The 24,398-nt window shown below is 34.5% G+C and overlaps 2 protein-coding genes across 2 annotated transcripts in view; one reads left to right on the top strand and one right to left on the bottom strand.

Moving 5' to 3' along the window:
* LOC148617105 (uncharacterized) overlaps window positions 1–7,892 on the top strand; it is a 28,847-nt gene extending 20,955 nt beyond the window's left edge. Inside the window, exons 12-13 of the mRNA XM_088584427.1 lie at window positions 1,546–1,640; window positions 2,829–7,892. Of these exons, the coding sequence (XP_088440553.1) occupies window positions 1,546–1,640; window positions 2,829–2,895 (162 nt within the window). The 3' untranslated portion in view covers window positions 2,896–7,892. The remainder of the gene's footprint in view (window positions 1–1,545; window positions 1,641–2,828) is intronic.
* Window positions 7,893–8,002: 110 nt separating this feature from the next.
* On the bottom strand, window positions 8,003–12,768 carry LOC148617104 (uncharacterized). The gene is made up of 4 exons (XM_088584428.1): window positions 12,177–12,768; window positions 11,072–11,389; window positions 10,509–10,547; window positions 8,003–10,141 (listed from the first exon to the last, which is right to left on the bottom strand). Exons 1-4 carry the CDS (start codon window positions 12,232–12,234, stop codon window positions 9,585–9,587), a joined length of 972 nt encoding a protein of 323 aa, XP_088440554.1. The 5' UTR covers window positions 12,235–12,768; the 3' UTR covers window positions 8,003–9,584.
* Window positions 12,769–24,398: the final 11,630 nt, after the last annotated feature.

Here is a 24,398-nt window from a genome sequence, read left to right as displayed (position 1 = left end):
TAACTAAAATCATACATACAAAGTAACAACAGCAAATCAGCAACTCGGACTCCACTAAAAACTGGGAGCATTGACCAGGTGCACCGGTAGGGTAAGCGTCCTCAGTTTTTCTAGAAACACCTGCCGAGTTGCTCATAAAAAGTCAAGTCCGGGGTAGACAAACAAGGAAAGGAAAGGAAAACTATGACCTGTTGAATAAATCAGTTTTCATGGTGCAGATGGATACACCATAACGATCCACGAGTTCATGATGACGACCATAGAACTTCTGTAGTGATGACTTCAATCTTGTAGCAACATAACCCTGTTCCAGAAGCGGAGTTATTGCCCTTTTTCAATGTTTTTTTTTCTATTTTTAATGTTATTTCTTTCAAAAATCTTTTCCTCTAACATTACTTGACCAATTGGATCCAAACTTTGTATGAATGTTCCTTGGGGTATCATGCATAGAACTGATATGGGGATTTTTGATCCGTTGAAAAACATGGCCACCGTTACTAAAAATAGAACACAAGGGTTAGACAGTAGTTTTTCACATATATCTCCAAAATGGTAAGGTTAAGCACAATTCTGACACGGGGGTAAAAGTTTTCAGCATGATGAGATCTATCTGTGGTCAAATTTTCATTTTAATCTATGAAGCCATGTTGGAGTAATTGCCCTTATTCAAAGTTTTTTGCTATTTTTAATGTTATTTCTTTCAAAAATCTTCTCTGACACTATTTTACCAATTGGAACAAAACTTGGTATGAGTGTTCCTTGGCATATCCTGCATAGATGTGGTTTTTTTTTTATCTGTCAAAAAACATGGCTGCTGTTACTAAAAATAGAACATAGGGGTCAGACAGTAGTTTTTCACATATATCTCCAAAACCGTCAGGTTTAGCCAAGTTCTTTCAATAGCTGAAACAATCCTTATTTTTAGGACTACAAAAGTCTTCAGGTATAAAAGGTATCAGCTGCCTTCTTATAAGAGTTATTGCCCTTGACAGGGGAAAATGATAGGTTTTTTTTTTTACAGTTTTCAGCCAATGTCTTGAAAACTATGATATATTTTGACTTTCATTTACTGAAATAATCCTTATGATAAGTCCTAAACTTCTTGTTTAATATATTGCCCTTGAAAGGCAAAATTCAACCAGGTGAGTGATTCAGGCTCCTGGGAGCCTCTTGTTTTGTTTCTAAACTATAGGATTTAGTGATGATAGTGGTATTATGAATAACGTTCGATTGTTTAACACCTTGGTCAATTTTAAGCTGGTCAATATGGGGTTACTATTGATTAAATATTTCTTGAATATTATTTGTCAATATCACATAAAAAATGAGTCGAACAAAAAAGTCATTATTGTTTCATACTTGCTGTAAACAATTTAGTAAAAGCAGTAGCTATTGCAGCCAACTTGATTGGGGTATAAACTACACAAATTGTTATACAGTTGTAAATAGTTAAATTGAGGAGGCTATATCTGGTAAACTACCAACCAAAACACACAAAAAAAGCATTGATTTGATTTATAATAATGCTGTTTTCTTTTATATCAGGCTTTGGCTAACAAGTGTATGAGGCATATTATGCACAAAGTTGATGCCGGGGAAATAAAAACAGACGATATTGGTAACCTCTACCCTGTGATATGGTAAGCATGAAATTAAAAATAAAATGGCATTAGGCTTCATGTAATTTCAATATTAAATTTTTAATTTTTTTTGTATGCTTGAGGATGTGATTAATGCATGGTAAAAACCCACTAAATTCCAATTCAGAAACAGTTGTATACCAAGTTTCCAGTCTTGGTCTGTCATTTGGTTGTTGCATCTTAAAGATAAAAGATATATAGATTGTATTTAAAATTGGCGCTTTTCAATATTATTCTTGATTTGGTTAGATTTGGTTGATTTTAGTAGGAGATTAATATGTGGTTTCTAAGAAAATACAGATCTAAATACAAAAAGTACTATAGTACTATGGTTTTGTAAAAACTTAGCATATTTAAAACAAAAAGCATCATTTGTTTGATTTTTAAAAAAAAAGATATGAGTCATCCATAGATATTCAAAGGACTTGAAAAAACATAGTTTTTAGCTCACCTGATCATAGACCATGTGAGCTTTTGTCTGCACTTGGTGTCAGTAATTGTAGTCGTTAACATTTTTTCGAAAAATCTTCTCCTCAGAAATTACTGAACAGAATTCAATGAAAAATACTTTGAATGTTCCTTAGGGTATTCTGTACGAAATGACCCTTTGGAATTTTGATGAAATAAAAAACATGGCGGCTGTTACAAGAAAAGGGGTTTGTGTGGTCAGACAATTTTTTGCATATGTTTTCTAAATTACTGTGAAAGAGTAATCAAGGGAACCAAGGTTATAGCGGTAATCAGAAGAATGTAATCCAGGGACAAAGACCAGACATGGAAAACAGACATACACAACAAAGAACATAAAGTAACTAAAATCATACATACAAAGTAACAAAAGCAAATGAGGAACTCGGACTCCACTAAAAACTGGGAGCATTGACCAGGTGCACTGGTAGGGTAAGCATCCTCTGCTGTTCTAGAAACACCCGCCAAGTTGCTCATAAAAAGGCAAGTCCGGGGTAGACAAACAAGTAAAGGAAAACAATGACCCATTGAATAAATCAGTTTTCATGGTGCAGATGGATACACCGTAATGATCCACGAAAGGGTCTCCGAAACCCAAGAAACCATTTCATATTTAGTAAATACATTCATTATGTCAATGGCACAGGTCTAGACTTGTTATTGAGCTTGTTATTAGTTTAGTCAGTTTTATTAGGATTTTTTTTATTTTGAAATATGTAGGAGGAAGTTTTTGGCTGATACAGGAGAGAATGATGACATCAAGGTTGTGGTGGCATTAGAGACGTAGCGAAATGAAATCTTAGCCACTTAGTTATGCAACATCTCAAGAGACAGAGCCATAGTAATGGAAATTGTACCGATTTTGTCCCATAAAAACCCTTGAAAATTTTAGTTTTGTAGGTTTAACAAACCTTAGTTCCAATATTTTAGGAAAAACTTGGGAAAAGAATAAGTTGAAAACACAATGACCCACGAACCATGAAAAAATTGCTTTTATTGAAAACTAATTGTAATCACCTACTGTTTTTCACTCTTTTATTTTAAGGTGCCCCCTGGAATTTTTGGCAATTTTCTGTTAAGTACAGATGATACTAAGCAACCATTTATAAATTTAACTATACATTATTTCAGCATTGAGTGCTCTTAGTTATGATATGAAATGATACAGAATGTGTATTGGTGTTTAGCAAATGATGAGAGTATTTCATCCGAACTTTGTATACAAAATTTGTTTTATCAGCATGGTGTAATCTATTTGTATCCTTTTTTAATATTCTGTGTCATGTTAAAGGTACACTGTATTTTGAAATGCAATTCATTTGCATTTACGATGGAAGTTTTCAATCTTTTTGAAGGTTTTGTACATAAAGTGCAAGACATCCAGTTGTGTGATGTCTTAGATGTCAACTTGTTTGGACATGTATCCAAGCAAGTAGTTTCTTCCCGAGTGTTTCCTTTTTACTTTTAACTGTCAATGAAAGACTGAATTGAGATTGAAGGTTTTGTTTACATATATGATTTCTGTTACAATAAGTAACATTCTATATACGTCATCTGTGCGTGCCTTAAAGCATTCGTAAAAATGGTGAACATTTTAGCAGTTGATGTGGTTAGTTTTGGCTGTGACAGTTTGGCATATGACACAACGATACCATTTATAGGCTTTCGTACACGAAATCTAAAGCAATGGTTTGTGCTGTTTTAAGGGGGTAGATAATTATGTCGTATTGATGGTTTAATATTATTTTTATCAAGATTTTCTCCTTTTTATGACAGCGTTTTATCTCTCTATTGAGTAGAAAAAATAATTTAGCCCTAAATCTTTCAAAGTATATTGGGTTGAATCTCACTGCATAAGTACAAGCTTTTTGACATATCTTTGATCTCGCGAGATTTTTTACGTGACTATGGGAAACTGTTATGACCAATCAGATCTTATGTTTCGAAGACTTTTCTTTCAATCCATACCAAAATTAGCCATGTGTTATGTAGTTCATTAAAAACCTTAATGGGAGGCTAGTGGCAACTGTTTAGGACTGAGGGGTCAAAAAGGGGGCATCAACAAGCAGTTCTTTATGTTTGAATAATAACTTGAGTAAATATGAATGGATCTATTTTTTTTTTATTAACCCACGATGTGTCATTTCACAAAAAATGAAATTTGGATTGAAATTGTGTGTAGTGACATGAACGGTTAAAGAATGAGGGGCATACAAGGGACCAATCCCAAGCCTGAAGTCTGGACAATGAATTGAGTAAAATTGATTGCATCTCTTTGAAACTGTACAATAGGGTGATATACCACAAAAGGAAGGCTTGGAATAATTCGGGGGTTTTGAACTGAACCGTTAAGGAATGAGGGGCTAAAATTCCTCTTCATAGAAAGTACATGACAGAGTTCAAAGGAAGTTGAGTTCGTATGCACTGAAAAAAGCATATGTAGTTAAAAATTTAAAAATAGATTTTATTGAAATTTTGTTCTCATAGATAATAAAACTTAATCAGACTGTTAGTACCAATACACAATTTAGGTAATTTGTAATCCGCACTTGATGGTGTTAAATTAAATGCAAATATTGAAGATTTAAAGTACTTGATTGAACTTTATTGGAGTTTTGAAATGCACACCTATGTCCTACTGTTTACCTTGAAGAAAGCAGATTCAATATTTGTAGTTTTTAAATAATTTGCGGTCGTATAATGTTATTCCGCAGTGGTCGTTATCTTGGGACACTCATTTCCATGCGATAACTGTAGTAGTTGACCAATTTTTCTCAAAATTTGTTACTTTCCACTTGAGGAAAGTTTGTAAAATGCTCAGGGTAACAAATTTTAGCTTTAGATTAGTCAGTAAATGAACGAAAAACAGAGGAACAAATTTGAAGGCGTTTGTGTCGGACAAACTGTTTGTATGTTTAAAAGTAAAACTAAGGAGACGAAGATTAGAACAAGGAGCATGACATTCATTCGTATTCTGGAACACCTTATAGATCTTGGAAATAGACGAATCACAGTGAATAGCATTCAAATTAAAAAATAAAACAACATAGAAAATGATAAATTAATTACAGTGAGCAACCGGACACCATAAGTTTATTTTCGTGGATGTGGTGATTGCAGCACCATTATGAACAGTGATGAGGAACGTACGATTTTGATGTAAAGTCAAATGGCATTATAACCTTGCGTCAGTTACAAAGGAGAAGGGCTCGCTCTCTTAGGCCTAAAATACAACTGAAAGATTATCATGAGGTACTAATGTTCAAAGATTGAATTGGTTATTTCGAGACATGAGAAAACAAAGACGTCTGATAATTCTTGCATTGGAAGGACAGAAAAAAAATGAAAGACAGAAAAAAAATTGAACTTTACATTTTAGATGTTCTGTCAATTTTGTACATTTTGGTCATTTTCTGTTCATAATTGTGACAAGAGTAATCAAGGGAACCAAGGTTATGGCGGTAATCAAAAGAATGCAATCCAGGGACAAAGACCAGACATGGAAAGCAGACATACACAACAAAGAACATAAAGTAACGTAAATCATACATACAAAGTAACAAAAGCAAATGAGCAACTCGGACTCCACTGAAAACTGGGAGCATGGACCAGGTGCACCGGTAGGGTAAGCGTCCTCTGCTTTTCTAGAAACACCCGCCGAATTGCTCATAAAAAGTCAAGTCCGGGGTAGGAAAGGAAACGAGGAAAGGAAAACAATGACCCGTTGAATAAATCAGTTTTCATGGTGCAGATGGATACACCATAACGATCCACAAAAGGGTATCCGAAACCCAAGAAACCATTTCATATTTAGTAAATACATTCATTATTACATAATTTAACATATATGAAATAATAAAGTTGTTAATTCTTGGGTGTTGACATAATTTTCTGGACAAAGTTGTGTCAGAATAAACATCATAATTTACAATTCTCAGCAGGTTTTGTTACATGACGTAAAATTGTGGCACTATTAAGACGTCATTACAATAAAATAATGCCACCAATCATTCTTTTCCCTGATATTCATTACTATATTTTGATCAATGCTATTACAACAACGTTGATATTCTTGGACAATATTCATTGCCTAATGCCGCTCCACATTCAGAACAGTACAAACATTCGTGTTGCTTCGGTAGGCTCTGACGTAACTTTTGAGTTGTGATATTAAAACTAAATACGCAGAAGCTGAATAAATGTTATCACAGATAAATGGAAATTGACTGTTTATATTCAGTCAACGCGTTTTCTGTATATTTAAAAATATCAGTCCTCCTTCGATCTCAATTGGTAAGTCAAGAAATGATGGAGACATTTCAGTGTCAGTGTACTTTATCTAAAGTACTGTGGGAAAATTAGATTTACAATAAGGATCATTGTAAGTTGCCATTAGTATACCGACTGTCTGTCAAAAGAGCTTATCAAACATGCTGACCTGTCAAAAAATAATTCTAACATTTTGACAATGTATTTAGAAAAAAGATTTTGACTCATTTCTAACAAAAAATAAAGAATTTCTGCTAAAAATTTTTATGTGTTACATAAATTGATGAAAAATGAAAAAGTTCGATTACTGTTGTACCTTGTTATTAAACAATCGTTTCCCGCAGATCTTTTGATGCTTATAGAATTATACAACTTCGTGAAAAGCTTGGGTCTTCTGAATTATACAGGAAGTAGTGAAGTTTTATGGTAGCGGTAGGTTTAGCGTGCTATAAAACCGGGTTTAACCCATCTTTCATTTTGAAATGCGTATACAAAGTCAGGACCATTGTGGTGGTTTCCAACTTTTCGGTTTTCCCTGATATTGCTATTTGTAATAGGAAAGAGTAATCAAGGGAACCAAGGTTATAGCGGTAATCAAAAGAATGTAATCCAGGGACAAAGACCAGACATGGAAAACAGACATACACAACAAAGAACATGAAGTAACTAAAATCATACATACAAAGTAACAAAAGCAAATGAGCAACTCGGACTCCACTAAGAACTGGGAACATGGACCAGGTGCACCGGTAGGGTAAGCGTCCTCTGCTTTTCTGGAAACACCCGCCGAGTTGCTCATAAAAAGTCAAGTCCGGGGTAGACAAACGAGGAAAGGTGAACTATGACCCGTTGAATAAATCAGTTTTCATGGTCGATCCACGAGTTCATGATGCCGACCATAAAACTTCTGTAGAGATGTAGCAACATAACCCTGTTCCAGAAGCCTATTTGTTAGAGTTCTAGCGCGATAAGGACTTTCTTTTTGACCATTCCTTTTGACTACTGCCAAGAATGATCAAATCGGTATTATTCCTACCGTTCATTTACTACAACCGTGCCAATGTCTCTGCTGGTAGAATGTGATCAGCCATTTTGAATTAGGTCACTTAATTTACGGAATACAATATATTTTTGACAAAACGAACTTAAAGTTTGTAATTGCATTTCGTTGGTTAATTTGATATTTTCGTTTTGCAAATTAAAATCCGTAATTTATGAACTGGATTTACCCATCAAAATAGTTAAAACCAAAAGCGAAGTTCATTTAAACTGCTTATACAAAGCAATGTTCAACCAGAAGGAAAGTATTATTTTTATTTGATAATAAATCAATTATCCCAGTTCTAAAAACCTTTCGGACCGTCTTAAATCTCCATCTTCCTATAAATCTTTTTCTATAATTAATACACGCAAACACACAACATGTATAAATAGTACCGAAAGAAATACCGTTACATTTACAAAATTTGCATGGCCTAAGCACAGAAGTGTAAATAAAGAAGCCTCTTGACTTGATACTGTTTCAAATCTTTTATTTACAACCCCTCCTGCCATGTCATCACTGGTGATTTGATTTTTATTCAAATTAGTATCTCGGAAAAGTGTTATCTCATGGCCCGAAGTTCAAAGAACCACTACAAGTAACTGGCACTAGTATTTTAAAATCTTTATGAACGCAACTGAAGATTACGCAAGAGCGTGGATAGTGTGAGAAGGAACATGAACCAAAACTTGACTCACTGCCAGTAAAGGCAATTAGTTCTTTGGCACAACGTGGCATTCACAACCTCAAACATTACATGAATGATTGACCTATTTAAATCAGTGTACAAAGCCGCAGAAGCTCCAAAATGTCTCCTCTCTTCACGAGCTGTTGTCCCTACTGAGAAAGCCTCTAACAAAATTGGTTTTGTATGTAAAGCACACTATTACGAATGCTAAATAAAAGAGCTAGGAATAAAAGATAATCCGGGTAATTCTATTACTTTTACAAGTCTGAGAACTTACCATATTTGTATATTCTAAAAGTACATTTTAGTTCATACAAGCAAGATCATCTTCTTGTTCAACAAAAGAGATGTCTGTATTGCTGGCAAAAAATGTCCGCAGTGAAGGAACGACAACAAAAATACTGTGATATTGCCTACTCTTGTAATGGAATTAATTATATGCGGATTCTGAAAAAAAACTAGTGTAATGCGTATGATGATGACGCACAGTTGTCGTAATAGTCGTCATTTCTAGGAAACCAAAACTTAACTTGGTTAAAGTTTAATTCTTTAACTACGATATGGGGATTGCGTGAATGTTTTTTTTCTCCGACGCAAGCAATATTCCTGTAGCTGTTTTTTTTCCACTAAAACTTCGTGCTTTTTTTTGCGGGGAAAATCTTTTGAAAAAACTCAATTATGTTATTACATTATCAGATCATACAATACAGGTTAGTGAAAATTGCTGTTTAATCGAGTCAAATATTTGACTTCGATGGTTGAGATGTTTCCGAGAATAAATCAACATTTTTAAGACATTTGTAAAGTCTGTTCACTTGAAAAATAACTGCAGATAACAATAACAGAAAAAGGTCTACCTTTTTGACCAAGGTATTTCAACTTGGTACTTCTATTAAAGTATCGTCTGAATATAGCCGAAATATTGCTGCTCAGACGTTAAACCCCAACAATCAATCAATCAATCTATTAAAGTATATTTAGAAAGGTTCATAGCCATGCACATATTTTTGATCTGGCTTTTTTGAAAAGACTGATAAGTATACTTGTTGTTCGGTCTACTTTTGGTGATTGCTTTTCAATCATCCTGATTTGAAAGTGTTCTGATAAAATCTGGAAAACTTTAATTTTTATGAGATTGTATATTAGCTGAATACTATTGATCAAACAGTTTGATAAGATTTGATCATGCAATATGGCATTATTGATTGTTCTTTGGTTTAATGCTGTACATCTAGTAGCTCTTTCATCTCCCACCTTTGCCTTACAAGTAAAAAAAAAATTGAAGAACAGTATCATTGTCACCTTTTGTTACTTTGCTGTCTTAGTTTGTAATCAATTCATTCTACTTTTAAAGTACAAACATATAATGTATTGACAGAGTAATATTCTAGCCTATGTATAAATATGTATTACTTCTTCTTTAAGGGTCTTGAGTACATATTTTGAATGTCAATTTTCCTTATGGGATTGAATGGTATTAAGTATAAATCCCTTTCTGCATTGTGTTGGTGTTTCCTTGCGAAGACGCGGTTGACATTCTTTCAGAATCATAACTTGCAGTATTATTTCTGAAGATCTTCGTCTCTAATGTGTTTGAAAATCCTCCGTGAGGCTCAATGTCTTCGCTTCTCTTCTTGCCATGATTACAAGTCAGGTTCAATTTAGTATTAACACTTAAACCGGTATCGTCTTCCAATGTCGACAGAGACGGTAAAATTGCTGAAGGTTGATTGTTTAGACAAAAATTTCTAGTGTTAACAATCATTTCAATATCGCCTTCAGTTGGATAATCACAATGTCTCATATTACTTTCGTCAATCGATTCATATTGATTAAAGCCATCAACTGTTCCACCAAAACTGAGATCTTCGTTTGCCCGATATTGGTTTTCTTGATTTGAGTTTCTTTTGACGTTCATTTGTTTCCCTATATAACGCTTGTGTATATAGAAGTTGCAACCGACAGACAAAAATAACACAACTACCAAGCCACCTTCTAATGCGACATAGTATATGTTTTCTTTAAAGAATGATGCTGTAAAATTAAATTCATTGATTTACTCCTACTAAAACTTTTCGATGTATACTTTGCAAAAGATCTGTCTGCTATACAAGGGGTACCGAAACAAAACACAGAAAACTTGAAAAACATTAGCAAACTAATAAACCAACTATATTGTTGAACTATAATTTTTTTTAGCAGAACGTGAACTGATAAAACATTAAGACTAGTCTTGCTCGTATCACACATTTTTAGAAGAAATACTTTGCATACTACAGTTACAGTAGAAAATAATTTCTGTTTTTTAATTTCATTTTATGCATTTCAGTACAAAAGCAGGTTAGTTTTCATTCAAAAATCAAATATACAGATAATATTATAGTCACTATGAATAACTTACATTTTTTGTTGACATGATAATTTTTCAAATTCTTTTCATCTACAAACACATTAACCGTAAAATATTTAAGAATTGTCCATGATAAAAATTTTGTCTCTTGAAAAATAGCATAAATTTTCCATGTGTATGTTGTTTATATGCACAAGGAAAATTTATGTTATTTTTCAATAGACACAATGTTTTTCATAGCCAATTCTAATAAATTAATTTTAAAACATTTTTTTATCTTCAAACATGAGAAAAGTAGCTCTGAATTTAACTGAATAGGGGCGTGTCAATATTTTTTTATCCATGAGATATAACAAAATTATTTTAACTAATCAGATTACAGTATTTATCTCAAATTGATTTATTAGCTTATATTGACACGATTTGTCCGCAACCATTTAATTAACTTTAAAATATTGTAAATAAGCACATTTTATTTTTACGACAGAGCTATTGAACTATTATACTTTTATAAGACATTGAAATATTAATTCTTGATAATTCCGTAATAATTTTGAATAACATATTTCAGTCAAATTGTTTACAAAAGCGGTGAAAAATATTTTATAACATACCCTTTAGTACAATTAGTACAATGTGTTGTTGATTTATCCCTACTGTAGTCTGTATATCACAAATGTAGGTTCCAATGTCAGACTCCATAAAATTCCACAATAGCAAATTAAACTCCCCTTTGTCTTTGTTGTACTCGACACGAAAACGTCTTTTGTACATTTGGTGAACAATGCTCAATGTTTTGCTAGTTGCTATTACATCTCCATCCTTTCGCCACCTTTGGGTACCCTGATTAGCATCTTGTAGAATAATGCATTTCAAAGTCACATTATCTCCAAAAGCTGCACATTGTACTGGTCCATTCAAACATAAGTCATCTAAATGTGAAGTCAAAATACACAAAAGAATTTCAATATCACAATATCATATCATACGCATTTTAATAATGTAAATTCAAAAAAAAAAAAAAAAAAAAAAAAAAAAAAAAAAATTAAAAAAAAAAAAAAAAAAAAAAAGGTAAACTTTGATGGTATTTAAACAATGTTCACACTTGTGTTATTCCCTTTCCGACCAACAATAACATATTAGTTTCCTCATACATACGAAAACCTATATAGAAGATAAGTTCCAATTATTATACAGACAATAACGATCTAGTAACGAAAACTTCCGCAGAATATTAGGGTTTTTAAGTTGACATGTTCAGTCATCATTAGAACACTTATATAATGTGGAATGTAATGCCATTATAGAGCGTAGCTTGATACGACAGTAGAGGTCGAATTGGGGCAGTAGGGCCAAGTATGGACACACCATTCAAGCTCTATATATCTTTCCGAATGTAACGTCGCGGGTATTTAAATTTACATGCTAATAATTAATGAATATTGGTTATTTTAAATGCAGTTAATATCTCCTTCAAAGAAAACCCCATATATCCTTTGCTACCAAGAGCATATTTTTGACATATATTGGCAGATTGCATTATACAAAAAGCACAATTAGATCAGCAAGGAAAAATTAATCATTTTTAAAATAAATATGTCCTTTTTCACTCTAAAAAAACTTGATTTTCAAACTGAATAACGTTTGAGTTGACGGGCAGATGGAGGGAAGAGAAAATTGAAACATATTATGTTTATGAATTAAGATCATGAAACTTACTGTTTGAAAGTCCTAACATGAAATGAGGCAGATAAAAGCATAAAACCAGAAAAAACATTCTATGACACACTTATATTTTAACTGTTTCGCAAATCTGAAAAGAAAAGACGTGATTTCGATTAGATTAAGAAAATATTTATAAGAAAATAAATTACGACCTTCAATAAATTGCTTGTTTATCGTATCTTTGAGACTTAACATTTTCTGAAGATTCATTTAATTCGTGTGAAAAACTTTGTAACTGAGCAAAAGACAACTAAATAAGAAAAACAGATTTACCAGTAGTACTTATCATTTCTATTATCTTTGCCGTCATCAACACTATTGACTAAACTTTACGACAAACGTGATGATTTTTCATTCAAAATTGTCAACTTTCCTTTCATCTGTGGCAACATCCCTTCAGCACCTGCGTATGGAGAGTTCATATCACAACTCATATGTTATTGTAGAGCTTGCCGAAAGTACGCAGACATTTTGTATCGCGTTAGAATTCTAACAAGTAGGCTTCGGGAACAGGGTTATGTTGCTACAAGTTTGAAGTCATCACCACAGAAGTTTTATGGTTGTCATCTTGAACTCGTGAATCATTATCGTGAATCCGTCTGCGCCATTAAAACTGATTTATTCAACGTGTCATAGTTTTCCTTTCCTCGTTTGTCTACCACGGACTTGACTTGAGCATCTTGGCTGGTGTTTCTAGAAAAGCAGAGGACGTTTACCCTACCGGTGCACCTGGTTCTCCCAGTTTTAAATGGAGTCCGAGTTGCTCATTTGCTTTTGTTAATATGTATGTATGATTTTAGTTACTTTATGTTCTTTGTTGTGTGTGTCTGTTTTCCATGTTTGGTCTTTGTCCCTGGATTAAATACTTTTGAGTACCGCTTTAACCTTGGTTCCTTTGATTACTCTTGTCACAATTATGACCAGAAAATGACCAAAAATACAAAATTGACAGAATATTTAAATTAATGTAAATTTCAATTTTTTTCTATCCTTCCAATGCAAGAATTATCCGACGTCTTTGTTTTCTCATTTCTCGAAATAACCAATTCAATCTGTGAACACTAGTACCTCATGATTAACTTTAATAAAATTAATAAACAACAATAGATTATAATTAATAAAACAACACCTACACCCGATTTGGGATAACGATACCAGATTACTAAAACTATGTAATGATATAAGATAGTTTAAAAAAAAAAAAGGTTGCAGTATTTCGTGTCTCCTTCGTGATGTACATAATAGTAGACATTGATCAATCCGAAAAGTTGTAGAATATTTGTAGGCTAATTTCAATAAGTGAATTCGAGAATATCGATCTGAAAACAGATACGTGTACTTACTTTTTAATCAAAACTTCTTAACAGAAAAAACAATCATTGGGGTTATATTTCTGAAGTTTTTCTAGTTGTCACTTACAGAACGGACATGAATTCATTTGGCAGACCTTTTGATAAGAGTGTCAAAAATTAAACATTAAGGAAATAAATTGAAATGCATTAATTACGGGTTGATTACTCATTGATGGTCGCATCCGTCCTTATTAAAAAAAACTAAATTAAGATATTGCATTTCGTTGAAAAACATTCAGTACTGAATAATAAATCACGTGTGACCTTCAATTGTTCATTTTAATAATCAAGGTAAATGGAAAAATATGTAATCATAGAGAACGTGACAATATATCTACAATATTATATTCATTCATTTTTCCTCGTACATATGTTCTGCGTTCCTTATTTTTCGTCACTTGTCTTTTTTGTTTGTTGGTCGTGTTTGGTTTTGTCTATGGATTTTGTCACATTTTATACTTCTTTCCTTACTTTTAGATTGAAATGTTTAAGTTACACACCAGAATGCAGTTGGAAAATCAATATCACGGATCAAAAATATTATTTATGAAGATAGTGGACAAGTCAACATAAATTGAGACACACCAATTAAATTGCGTGGAAATTGTAAATGTAGAAGTATAGCATCATTTAGCTGCCCTTGGACTTTGCTGTACTATTATAATTGCAGAGTATTGGAAGATTACATGTCCTGAATGAATATACTGTCAAGCTTTCTCATATACCCGAATTTCTCGTTGCATGTCACATTTGGATGTTATTTTCAACGTTGTGCACTTGAATTAAAACGAATATTCCTCAATCACTTTCAATAATTTTAATATTAGAGATTTGATCATGAAGATTATTACAATACCGGTGCGTGCGATGCAATGGGTCATTTACAGTTGCGATCACTTCTAACCTCTCTCAAATTTTGTGAGAATCTGTCAGGATTTCTGTTTTACGACAGCAGATAAAACAGAAATCCTGACAGGGTCTGACAGAGGCTGTCCCGGGTCAGGACATATTTTGCCCTATTCCCTGACAGATCATCATCACACAATCACTCGATCGTTGTTCATGTTCCAATTTTCGTCGATCACGGTCCAGTCACTCATCGTTTAAAAATGATCATTGTTTACATGTATAATTTTTTTTTTACATTCAGTCATACATCTGTGATATTAATTAAATTAAATTATTTAATCATAAAATTAAAGGTCTATGTTTCTGGTCTAAGTGTAATATTTGTGACCAATAACTTTCAGATGTTTGGTAATTCTCACGAAGTTCAAAATTGACTAAGAACTTTTTGACTGAAAGCTACTTTTAGTAACAGAAGGGTCACCAATCATTCTAAACAATGTTAATTTTCATAATGGTCTAAAACTATTGACTAAAATGCTTATTTTTTCAACAAACTTTCATTTGGGTGATTTTGACATATATTTCTGTCAAAATGTTTCAAAAATGTAATATTCCAGCATATGTATGAGTGGCCACACTTTAAATTTCCTTGAGGGTCTAAACGTAATGACTAAAATGCTATTTATTTCAATATATCTCTCATACAGCGGCTGCAACATAATAATTTGAGACAAAATTCTTTAAAAATGTCATATTCTTGCAAAATATATTAGTGCGAGCACCTTTTATTTCCATTAGGGTCTAAAATCAATAACTAAAATGCTAAATTTTTCAATAGAACAATCATGTGGTGGCTGCGACACATTATTTTGAGTCAAAATTCTTTAAAAATGTCAAATTCTTGAAAAATGTATGAGTGCGCACACTTTTAATTTCCATGAGAGTCTAAAATTAATGACTAAAACGCTAAATTTTTCAATATATCTACTATATAGTGGCCGTGACAAATTAATTTGAGTCAAAATTCTTCAAAAATGCCATATTCTTGCAAAATGTGTTAGTGGAAGCACTTTTTATTTCCATGAGGGTCTAAAATTAATGACAAAAATGCTAAATTTTTCAATATAACTATCATGTGGTGGTTCCGACATATTAATTTGAGTTAAAATTCTTTAAAATTTTCATATTCTTGTAAAATGTATGAGTGCGCACACTTTTAATTTGCATGAGGCTTAAATGTATCAACAAAAAAATGATAATTTTTTCAATATAACTATCATGTGGTGGTGGGGACATATTAATTTGAGTCAAAATTCTTTAAAATTGTCATATTCTTGTAAAGTGCGCACACTTTCCATTTCCATGAGGGTCTAAAATTAATGACTAAAATGCTATTTTTTTCAATATATATCATGTGGGTGGCTGGGACACATTTATTTGAGTCCAAATTCTTTAAAAATATCTTATTCTTGCAAAATGTATGAGTGCAAACACTTTTGATTATCATGAGAGTCTAAAATTATTGACTAAAATACTATTTTTTTGTCATATAACTACCATGTGAGTGACTGCGACGAATATATTTCAGTCAAAAAAAAAAAAAAAAAAAATATATATATATATATATATATATATATATATATATATATATATATATATATATATATATATATATATATATATATATATATATATATATATATATATATATATGGAGAAGTGTAGTGAATAGAGTCGTCACATTCTGAGGCGTTTGTATAATATTGATTTGTTGTGACATGCATCATTAATTTGATCCTCTATCCTACATAATAACATCTAAATGAACTGTCCCGTACTGCCATACATCGTGTACTAAGTTACTATCCTAGATTAATCCTACGAGGAGGAATAACCCGGCCAGCGAAAGCTATATTTGTATATAGCCTTGCTGGTAGAGTGGTCTAGGGCGCTTGACTTGGTGCAGGCGGTGTTGCCATAGATGTCACAGCGGTACGAGTTCGAGTCCCGCGGAGGGAACGACCAAAAATTTGACAGCTCTAATATCGTTGGGAATTTTTCAGACCTTTACATATATATATATATATATATATATATATATATATATATATATATATATATATATATATATATATATATAAGTCAAAATTCTTCAAAAATGTCATATGGTTTCAAAGTGTATGAGTGTGAACACTTTAAAGTTCCATACAGGTCTAAAATTTCTGTATAAAATTGTCAATATATAGGTATTCTGTATCATACCGGTGTCTAGATTTGCAACCAAGGATTTCAGAACAAATTCCTTAAAGTCAGGGGCATAGCAGGTACGGGAAGCAATATTTTATGTTGGTACTGCATGCCATACATAAAAGTCGGGTAAAGAATTGAAAAAAAAATGAAGTTTAAAAATTAGCAAGGCTTCATTCCCGTCGTACGAATCGGCATTCGGGTGCTACGCTTTTTTCGGATAATTCAGTCAGAGAAGTATTCTCGAGCTAATGACTGTCAGAATCGGTCAGGAACTCTTCTAATCTACATATCTGTTCTACCTTGAACAATTCCTGACAGAAGGGTATCAGGACCCATAAAATATTATGACAGAGCTTGTCCAAAGCCCTGACAGACCATGACAAGGTGTGTCGCGTGTCAGAACAGTTTCGGACAGTTTAGAACAGTTCTATGACAGCGAATCCTGACAGGATCGAAGAGAGGTTAGAAATGATTGCAACTGTAGTCTCCCAGGAAATTGAATCTTTCACATGGAAATGCTCGAGACACCGACCAGACAAGACTTACAAGACATTTACATGTCCCTGAAATAAATATAGATACTGGTACTTTAGAAGCACGCAAAGTGACTGACATGTAAGTAGTACCAGTTACTTCACTGGCGCTACGATTTTCAACGAACTGTGGGGAGTCATTAAAAAATTACAGATTCAAGACAGTGCTGTCTGACCACATGGTTCAGCAACATCCATCTTTGTTCTGACACCTTTTCCAGGTTTTTTGACAGGAAAGGGAGTTTGGTTTGGTCAACTGTGCTAGTGTTGGTGGAAAAACATTGACATCTGACATTTTTATGTTATATGTTTTCACTGCTAGTAATTCTTTCTTCTTTTTTTTCCAATTTAACCATGGACATTGTTAAAAATGATTGTTTTGCTTAGAAGGGGAATAATAAAACCAACTCTTATCTTTTATGTAAGTATTTCATCTCCTTTTTTATTTGACCAGCAAAATTGTTGGAAGGGACACAGTGCTATGGGACAATAGGGCCTGGACAATTGGTTAAGTCGCTAGCTAGGAGAGGAATAGTATCATCAACCTATAATTGTATATGTAATTACGGTGAAAGCAATCACATCAAGCTTTTTAATATGTGTTTGTAATATCACTCAGCAAATGATGAACATTTCACCGGTAATTGACAACCTAGGGAGCGAGTGTAAGAATTGGGTTTCCCTCAAAAGACAGTACATCCCATACAAAAAATGAAATCCCAAGATTAATCCCAACAATATTGAATTTAGTGAGGAAAGGTGGTCGTTGACTTTTCATGACTTGAGAGTGAAATCCAATGCTTAAGAGATATATCCCAATTGGTGGAAATGGTAGACTTTACACCATATGAAGAGGAAGGTAATTGGGGTTTTAAGGATGACCAATTGGATCATGGGGGGAAATGTAAAAGTCATTGCCGAGTTGGTAAAATCAAGGTCGAAATCAGGCATGGATATCTAACTTTCAGCTCCACTGGGTATAAAGATAAGTTAGGAGGTGAGAGGAGGTCTTGGGCAGAAAAAGCACCATCATCCCAGTTTCTAGATGATCATGGGTAGCACGACTCAGTGCTTCATGCTTCTCCAGGTCTTCATCACAAGCAACCCTGTGGTCACATACCCCCCCTGGTCCTAGAGACAGGGAGGGAAGGGGAGAAGCGGTAAGCTGTACGGTTAGGCCTTATGATGGGAACATTATAGAGATGAGGGTAGGGGAGATGCCTCAGGTTGGAAATTTCATAACAAAAACACACCAACATGTAGTACTAGTGAGAGACCCTACCCATGTCGGACAAGCTCGGCACCTCCTGGTAGAGATTTCGGGGGACAGGATGATTGGGAAAGTGGAACCAGCAAGAGTATCACAGTCCCAAAGTCTTTGAAATATGATGGGAAATACAACTGGCATGCCTTTTATGGAAGTAAATAAGTGGCACCCCAGGGTGCATGGATCAGCTATGCTTGGCCCTTGAAAGGAAAGGCCAACGAGTTCTACGCACTTCTTGTAGAGCGCAACCACATAATGACCTATGTTGATTTAGGTAGTTAGAGAAACGGTTTGGGTTTAAGGAGCTCCCAGAGAGACAGCTCAAGTACAGTTTAACAATGCTCGACAAGTCCCAAAGTAATGCCTCAAAGACCGGTCAGATAGAGTAATAACTCTTGACACAAAGGCATTCAGGTCCCTCCCAGAACCCTACATGTATCAGCAGGTAATTCTCAAAATCTGTATGGATGCCTGAAGCAAAGAAGCAAGGAGCTACGCTTCAAATATTCATCCCACCAGCATTGAAGAGGCAGTTCATAAAATGCATTGATTTCACTATAAACACAAAGCTATTTACGTTAGGGGCCAAGAAGGGAAGTTAAGATGTGTGTCCAGAATGAGGGTAGGCTCAGAGATGGAAGAGCTACCCCAAGTATGTGCAACTGCAGAAGGGGTAAGTTAGGTCAGACAGTACACTGAAGGAGCAAGGGTCTAATCAAGCAGGTGGCAAACTTTGACAACCAGGGGAGACAATTTTTTTTCAGAAGATCTAGAGTCCAAGAGGCTAGTCACTTAGCTAAGGAAGAGACGGGGCCCAACCTATAGTAAAGTCTCAACCCCCTACAAGAACTGAGGCAAAATCACTTGGGCGGACTCACCACCCTAGACAAATTTCTCTAGAAAGGACCAGAGCTCAAAAAGGCAGTCTGCGACATAATATAGGGAAGGCCCAGCCAAATGCCCTACCGAGTGTAGACGTAGGCTCGCAAGGACAAATCATCACAGTCAATTATCAAAAGGATTGTGCGATTCAGTCTTAAAATAGTGGGTATACTCTGCTCTAGTTCAACAGTCGGGCGCCTAGGCCACAAGCCTTCATCTAGTCACATGTCAAGATATTTTCAAATCAGCAAATCAAAGTAGCTACACAGTATTGTATGACACCAACGGAGTATTTCATGAGAACCAACCGAGTGCCACCTCAATTCCAGAAAAAAAAAAACGGTATGAGTCAGATTTGTCAAAAAGAGTCAGTAAGATAAGAAGTAGGGAAGTTAACAGCAAAGTATTATATTAAAGATTTGAGGAAACTGTTGAAATGGGGCTAATATAAGGAGCAAACGGAGGACCCCAACTCTCCATACTTTGGCGGAGATATTGATAAGCCGGGAGAGTTAATGCGAGGATGACGTAAGTGATCTTGGGGGAGTAGGCCATGTAACTGCATGGGACAGGGCAGACACACCAAGAAAAGCTGGTGAGATGAAAGAGGTATGGGATCGGAAACAGGAGGATTCTATAAACCTTGTAGAGACTGTCTCGGCCAAAATGTAGTGGGATGGAAAATAAGCAGTGAAGATTCAGGGACTGTGGGTGACAGCCATAGTAGACACTGTTGAGAAAATCACCCTGATTTCAGATGATGTGTTTAAGTCCTTAAATAACATTAAGGTAGGAGGACAAGATATTTTTGGGGGCAACAACATGCAGGGACATTTCCCCATTACTTTTAGAAAAAGCCTTGAAGCCACTAAATTAGATAAACGCAAAGGTGACACCAACCACCAATGCCACCGAGTATTCCTATTCACAACAGTGAACAGTCCCATGGAAAAGTTCTTTTGCCGATCCAGTGAATGAAAACACAGGGGATCCCCAAATGCAACCACGTGTTAGTATCACAATTAATATCCAATAAGGGTGCCAAGATAAGAGCCTTATGTCCATCAAAAAATGCCGATAAGGGTGCACTATACAGTTACATTAAGGCGCACTGTTTCGCACACAAAGTTACCCCGGTCAAATTTTGTAAAACTTAAAATTAAAAGTTGAAATTTGGTGGATATATTGCTTAAATGTAGATAACCATTTATAAATAGACAAATGTAATATATGTTATGGTAAGCAGGTGTAATTTAAATGAAGATTGGTATCCGGAACGTTTCAGTCCCCTGCCGTATTAGGTTCTCTCCTCAGCATCAGATGTCTGATTTTCAAAATACCTTATTTCGCTTTTGGAATTAAAATTGTGAGAGAATGAATCGAAAAGGGTCTTATTATTTTAACATTTTTCCTCCTACTCCATGCATGCTTTCATCCTATGGTAGTGTCTAAGTGCCTGATATTTTATAGAACATAGTATTTGGCTGTCAGATTTCGGAAGGCACCCCTGAGTTGTACTAAAACTCAGTAATATTTTTTCCGTATGTTACCATGACTACAGGATTTTATATGAATAATCACTAAATTATTTATGAATGACTTGAATCTCCACACACCAAAGATTTAAAAAAATATGCACTTTTTATGACAAAACACTAGAAATTTCTGTGCGGACTGCATCAAAACACCTTTATTTCAATAAAATGAGACCAAATTTTCAGAAATGACCTAGGTGTATTTTACTATCTAAGTTTAGGTAATCAGAGATGGGCGGAATCCAAGGAAAAGGCCCACCGGAGAGGACGAGAACATTGGGGACCCCAATATCACTTGACATACACAAGCAGAAAGGGGAGGTCTTAAATACTCTCCATAAATCAAGAACTGTAACTATTAGAAATGAGTTGTGTTGGAACAGTACCAGAATCCAAGAACAATGATTTAAGACTATTGTTCCAAAAAAAAAAAAAAAACAAACAAACAAACAAAAAAAAAACCCAAGAAAAAAAAATAAAAACCAAAAACCAAAACAAAAACAGCACAAGTGCCATTGATATACTACTGATATACTAATACTGGGAAAGTCCTATTAGATAGGCAAATAGGATGCAAAGGTATACGGATAGATCCCTTTTCAATGTAGATGCGATCCTGTTTAAATTCAGTCCTTGGGTACAAAATCAAAGGAGCATAACAAATGCCCTCAGTTCTCAAATTTAGGCATTTACTTAGAGCCCCAAGAAAATGCACCCATCATTGTAAATAGACTGCTTTTGTTTATTGGTTTTTTTTGTTGCATTATGATTAACCCCTACTTTCTCCCAATAATCCGAGCCAAGAACTTTTCAGGAAAAAGGAGGGGGATGCTGAGGATAGGATACTTGGAAGGCTAGCAAACTGTTATTAAGCTTCGGAGGGTTTGTTTATCCCAGAGAGGGAATTGTATCATAGAAGTGTACATTTGTGGTTAAAATACACGTATGTTGCCCTGACAGTTACGTCCTGTAAATCTTAATTTTTCTTTTTTGTGTTGTATTAGGTTATTAGGATATTGAAGAGATATTAATTCCGCAGTAAAGGGTGCGGTAGATTTTTAAGAAAAAGCGGTACAGTTTATAGTCCAAGTCACCTCAGATTGTTTGCGGTTTTTTGCGTTTCTTTTTGTAATTACTCGACGGTTCCTTTCAAAAACTTGCCATTTTATTCATGTCGTTCTGTACTACGATTCCCTTACAATTATTTTTCGTTCTTACCTCTGTGAGATAATAGGGAACATTTCAAAATATCCATAGAAACAAGATGGCGGATAAACAATACATTCAATGCAAAATTCTCGTAGGAAAAGTAAATTTTGAATTTTTTCAATCTCGGAGGTCCAGAGTTCTAGTGCGATACAAAAAGCCTGCGTAGTTTCGGCAAGCTCTGGCATGACGTATGAGTTGTGATATGAACACTCCATACATAGGTGACAAAGGGATGTTGCCACAGATGAAGGAAAGTTGACAATTCTGAATGAAAAGTCATCACGTTTGTCGTAATAGTTTTCCTTTACCATTGATTTCTAAGTGTAGGTCAAGATATGAGGCTGACTTCACAGTGTCTGTAGTATCCTTTATCTCAAGTTCTTTTGGGTAGATGCGATGTATCAAATCCCCGAAATTAGGATTGTTTAAAGATAATACGTCATCTATATAGCGGAAACTGAGATTGAAGGAGCTAGCCAAACGATATTCTTTCTTCCTGATCAGATCAGCTATAAAGAAAGCCTCATAAGAGTGAAGGAATAGGTCAGCAAGTAAAGGAGCACAATTTGTTCCCATTGGAATGCCGACAGTTTGTTGAAAAACACGTCCACCACACTGGACAAATATGTTGTCGATTAAAAATTCCAGCATTTTGTAAACATCTTCCTCTGTATATTTGGAAGATGATTTGGAATTATTTCTTACAAAGTATGAGAAATCTCTACCAAGAACTATATATTTGTATCTAGGTGTACCATCTTTTTTGGAAAAACAACGATGTATAATGTTTTTAAGTCGGAATTTTAACTGAGTATGGGGGAATAGAAGTATACGGTGTTGAAAAATCATAGGTTTTAATACTATTACATTTAGATGATAGTCTTGAACTGATTGTCTCCAAAAGATCTTTCGAACTTTTCAGGATCCACATTGAATTATTACCACTACGGGAGTAACAAGTGTTGTGGTAAAACTAACTGCACACCCTCTTTGACAGTTGTGAGTATAGAAGTTAAAAGTTTTGAAAGAGGTTTGGTGGTACATTTGCAGATCCAGCTATGAAACGTTGTTTGTATGGATTCTTGTGGAGTTTAGGAATCCAGTACATAGAGGGTAAATCACAATCATCGTCCTTGGTAGAAAGACCAGAAGAGGATAGCACAGATTTATGGTTTTCCACAATCTTTACTTTGAAAGTCTCTATTACGAGATATTCTAGGGGAACCTAAATCTTCATCTAAATTAGGATTTAACCCTATAATTTGTCGCTGTGGTTTACGCACCCCTACTGGGTCATTATCCACCTCTCGACCATCAGACCTAGACAGGGCTGAGCTCTCCTTATTCTGACAGTTACTATCATGGGAAAATAGCTGAAAAAGTCTATCAAACTTATCATTGAAACTATTTTCCACGTTACTAAGTTTTTTTTTGTCTACCTCAGCCCGAATAGTTTCTGTTTTCGATGGTTTCGAAGAATGCTTCCTCTTTCTTGGGACCTTTTCTGTCTGTGAACAAGAAGAAGTATCACTCACAACTCTGGCTGTCGGATTCTGAAAGTGAGTCGTGACAATCTGATTCAACCTCCATACTGCTCATAAATGTTAGTACAAGAAATTCAACTTGAACTATAACACTTTGAAACGTAAAATTTCCAAAGCTATGATAAATTTACGATGAGTCCGTCTTGAACGCAAAAATTAAAACTAAATTGCTTACCTGTATTTCCAGGTGCGTTTCCAGGTGATGAGGGAACCGGATGTGGTGAATTCGAATTCACTCGGATGTTTTCAATTGCGATAAGAACACGTGTTCGTACGAACGTAATGATCAATATTCTATTGTTAAAATAAAATATTATTTTATTTACACTTCAGAAATATATTTATCATAATTATTATAAAATCTGTTTCACATGCAGTATCAACAGGTGACTCCTATTTCAACTCAAGGGCCACTGGCCTGCTGTGTGATATAGGTCGAGGGTTGCTACTGCATATCAAACAGATTTTTGCATGTCATGTTCATTCTTTCTTATACTTCAATTGTGTTCAGTGCAAGGTGTGATATATGATATTCAATATATGTCTAGGCATGTGCCATAAACGTTTATGGGTGTGATTTAGCGAATTCGATATAGGTCCATGGGTGTGATATACTGTATGTGATATAGGTCTAGGCGTGTGATATAAGGTATGCAATATGTGGGTGTGATGAGATATATTGGGTACTTGAAATATGTTTAGGGGTGTGTCGCTGTGATATATGGTATGCGATATAGGTCTAGGGTTGTGCGATATAAGTCTAGGGGTGTGATATACAGGAGGCAATAAAGGTCT

This window comes from Perna viridis, chromosome 5 (assembly GCF_037379345.1).
Source record: "Perna viridis isolate PV_CMFRI_1.1 ecotype Kerala chromosome 5, ASM3737934v1, whole genome shotgun sequence".
In the NCBI taxonomy this organism is placed as follows: domain Eukaryota; kingdom Metazoa; phylum Mollusca; class Bivalvia; order Mytilida; family Mytilidae; genus Perna; species Perna viridis.
Note: the sequence above shows the minus strand (reverse complement) of the source record. Positions and strands in the feature narration are given on the sequence as shown.

Bases quoted from the DNA above. Each gene is read 5' to 3' on its own strand.
- LOC148617104 (XM_088584428.1), bottom strand. From the start codon at position 12,234: ATGTTTTTTCTGGTTTTATGCTTTTATCTGCCTCATTTCATGTTAGGA. The intron at 10,548-11,071 runs GTATGTTATAAA...ATGTGTTTGTAG, and splicing joins TGTACTAATTGTACTAAAGG to ATGAAAAGAATTTGAAAAAT. The intron at 10,142-10,508 runs GTAAGTTATTCA...TTAATTTTACAG, and splicing joins TTATCATGTCAACAAAAAAT to CATCATTCTTTAAAGAAAAC.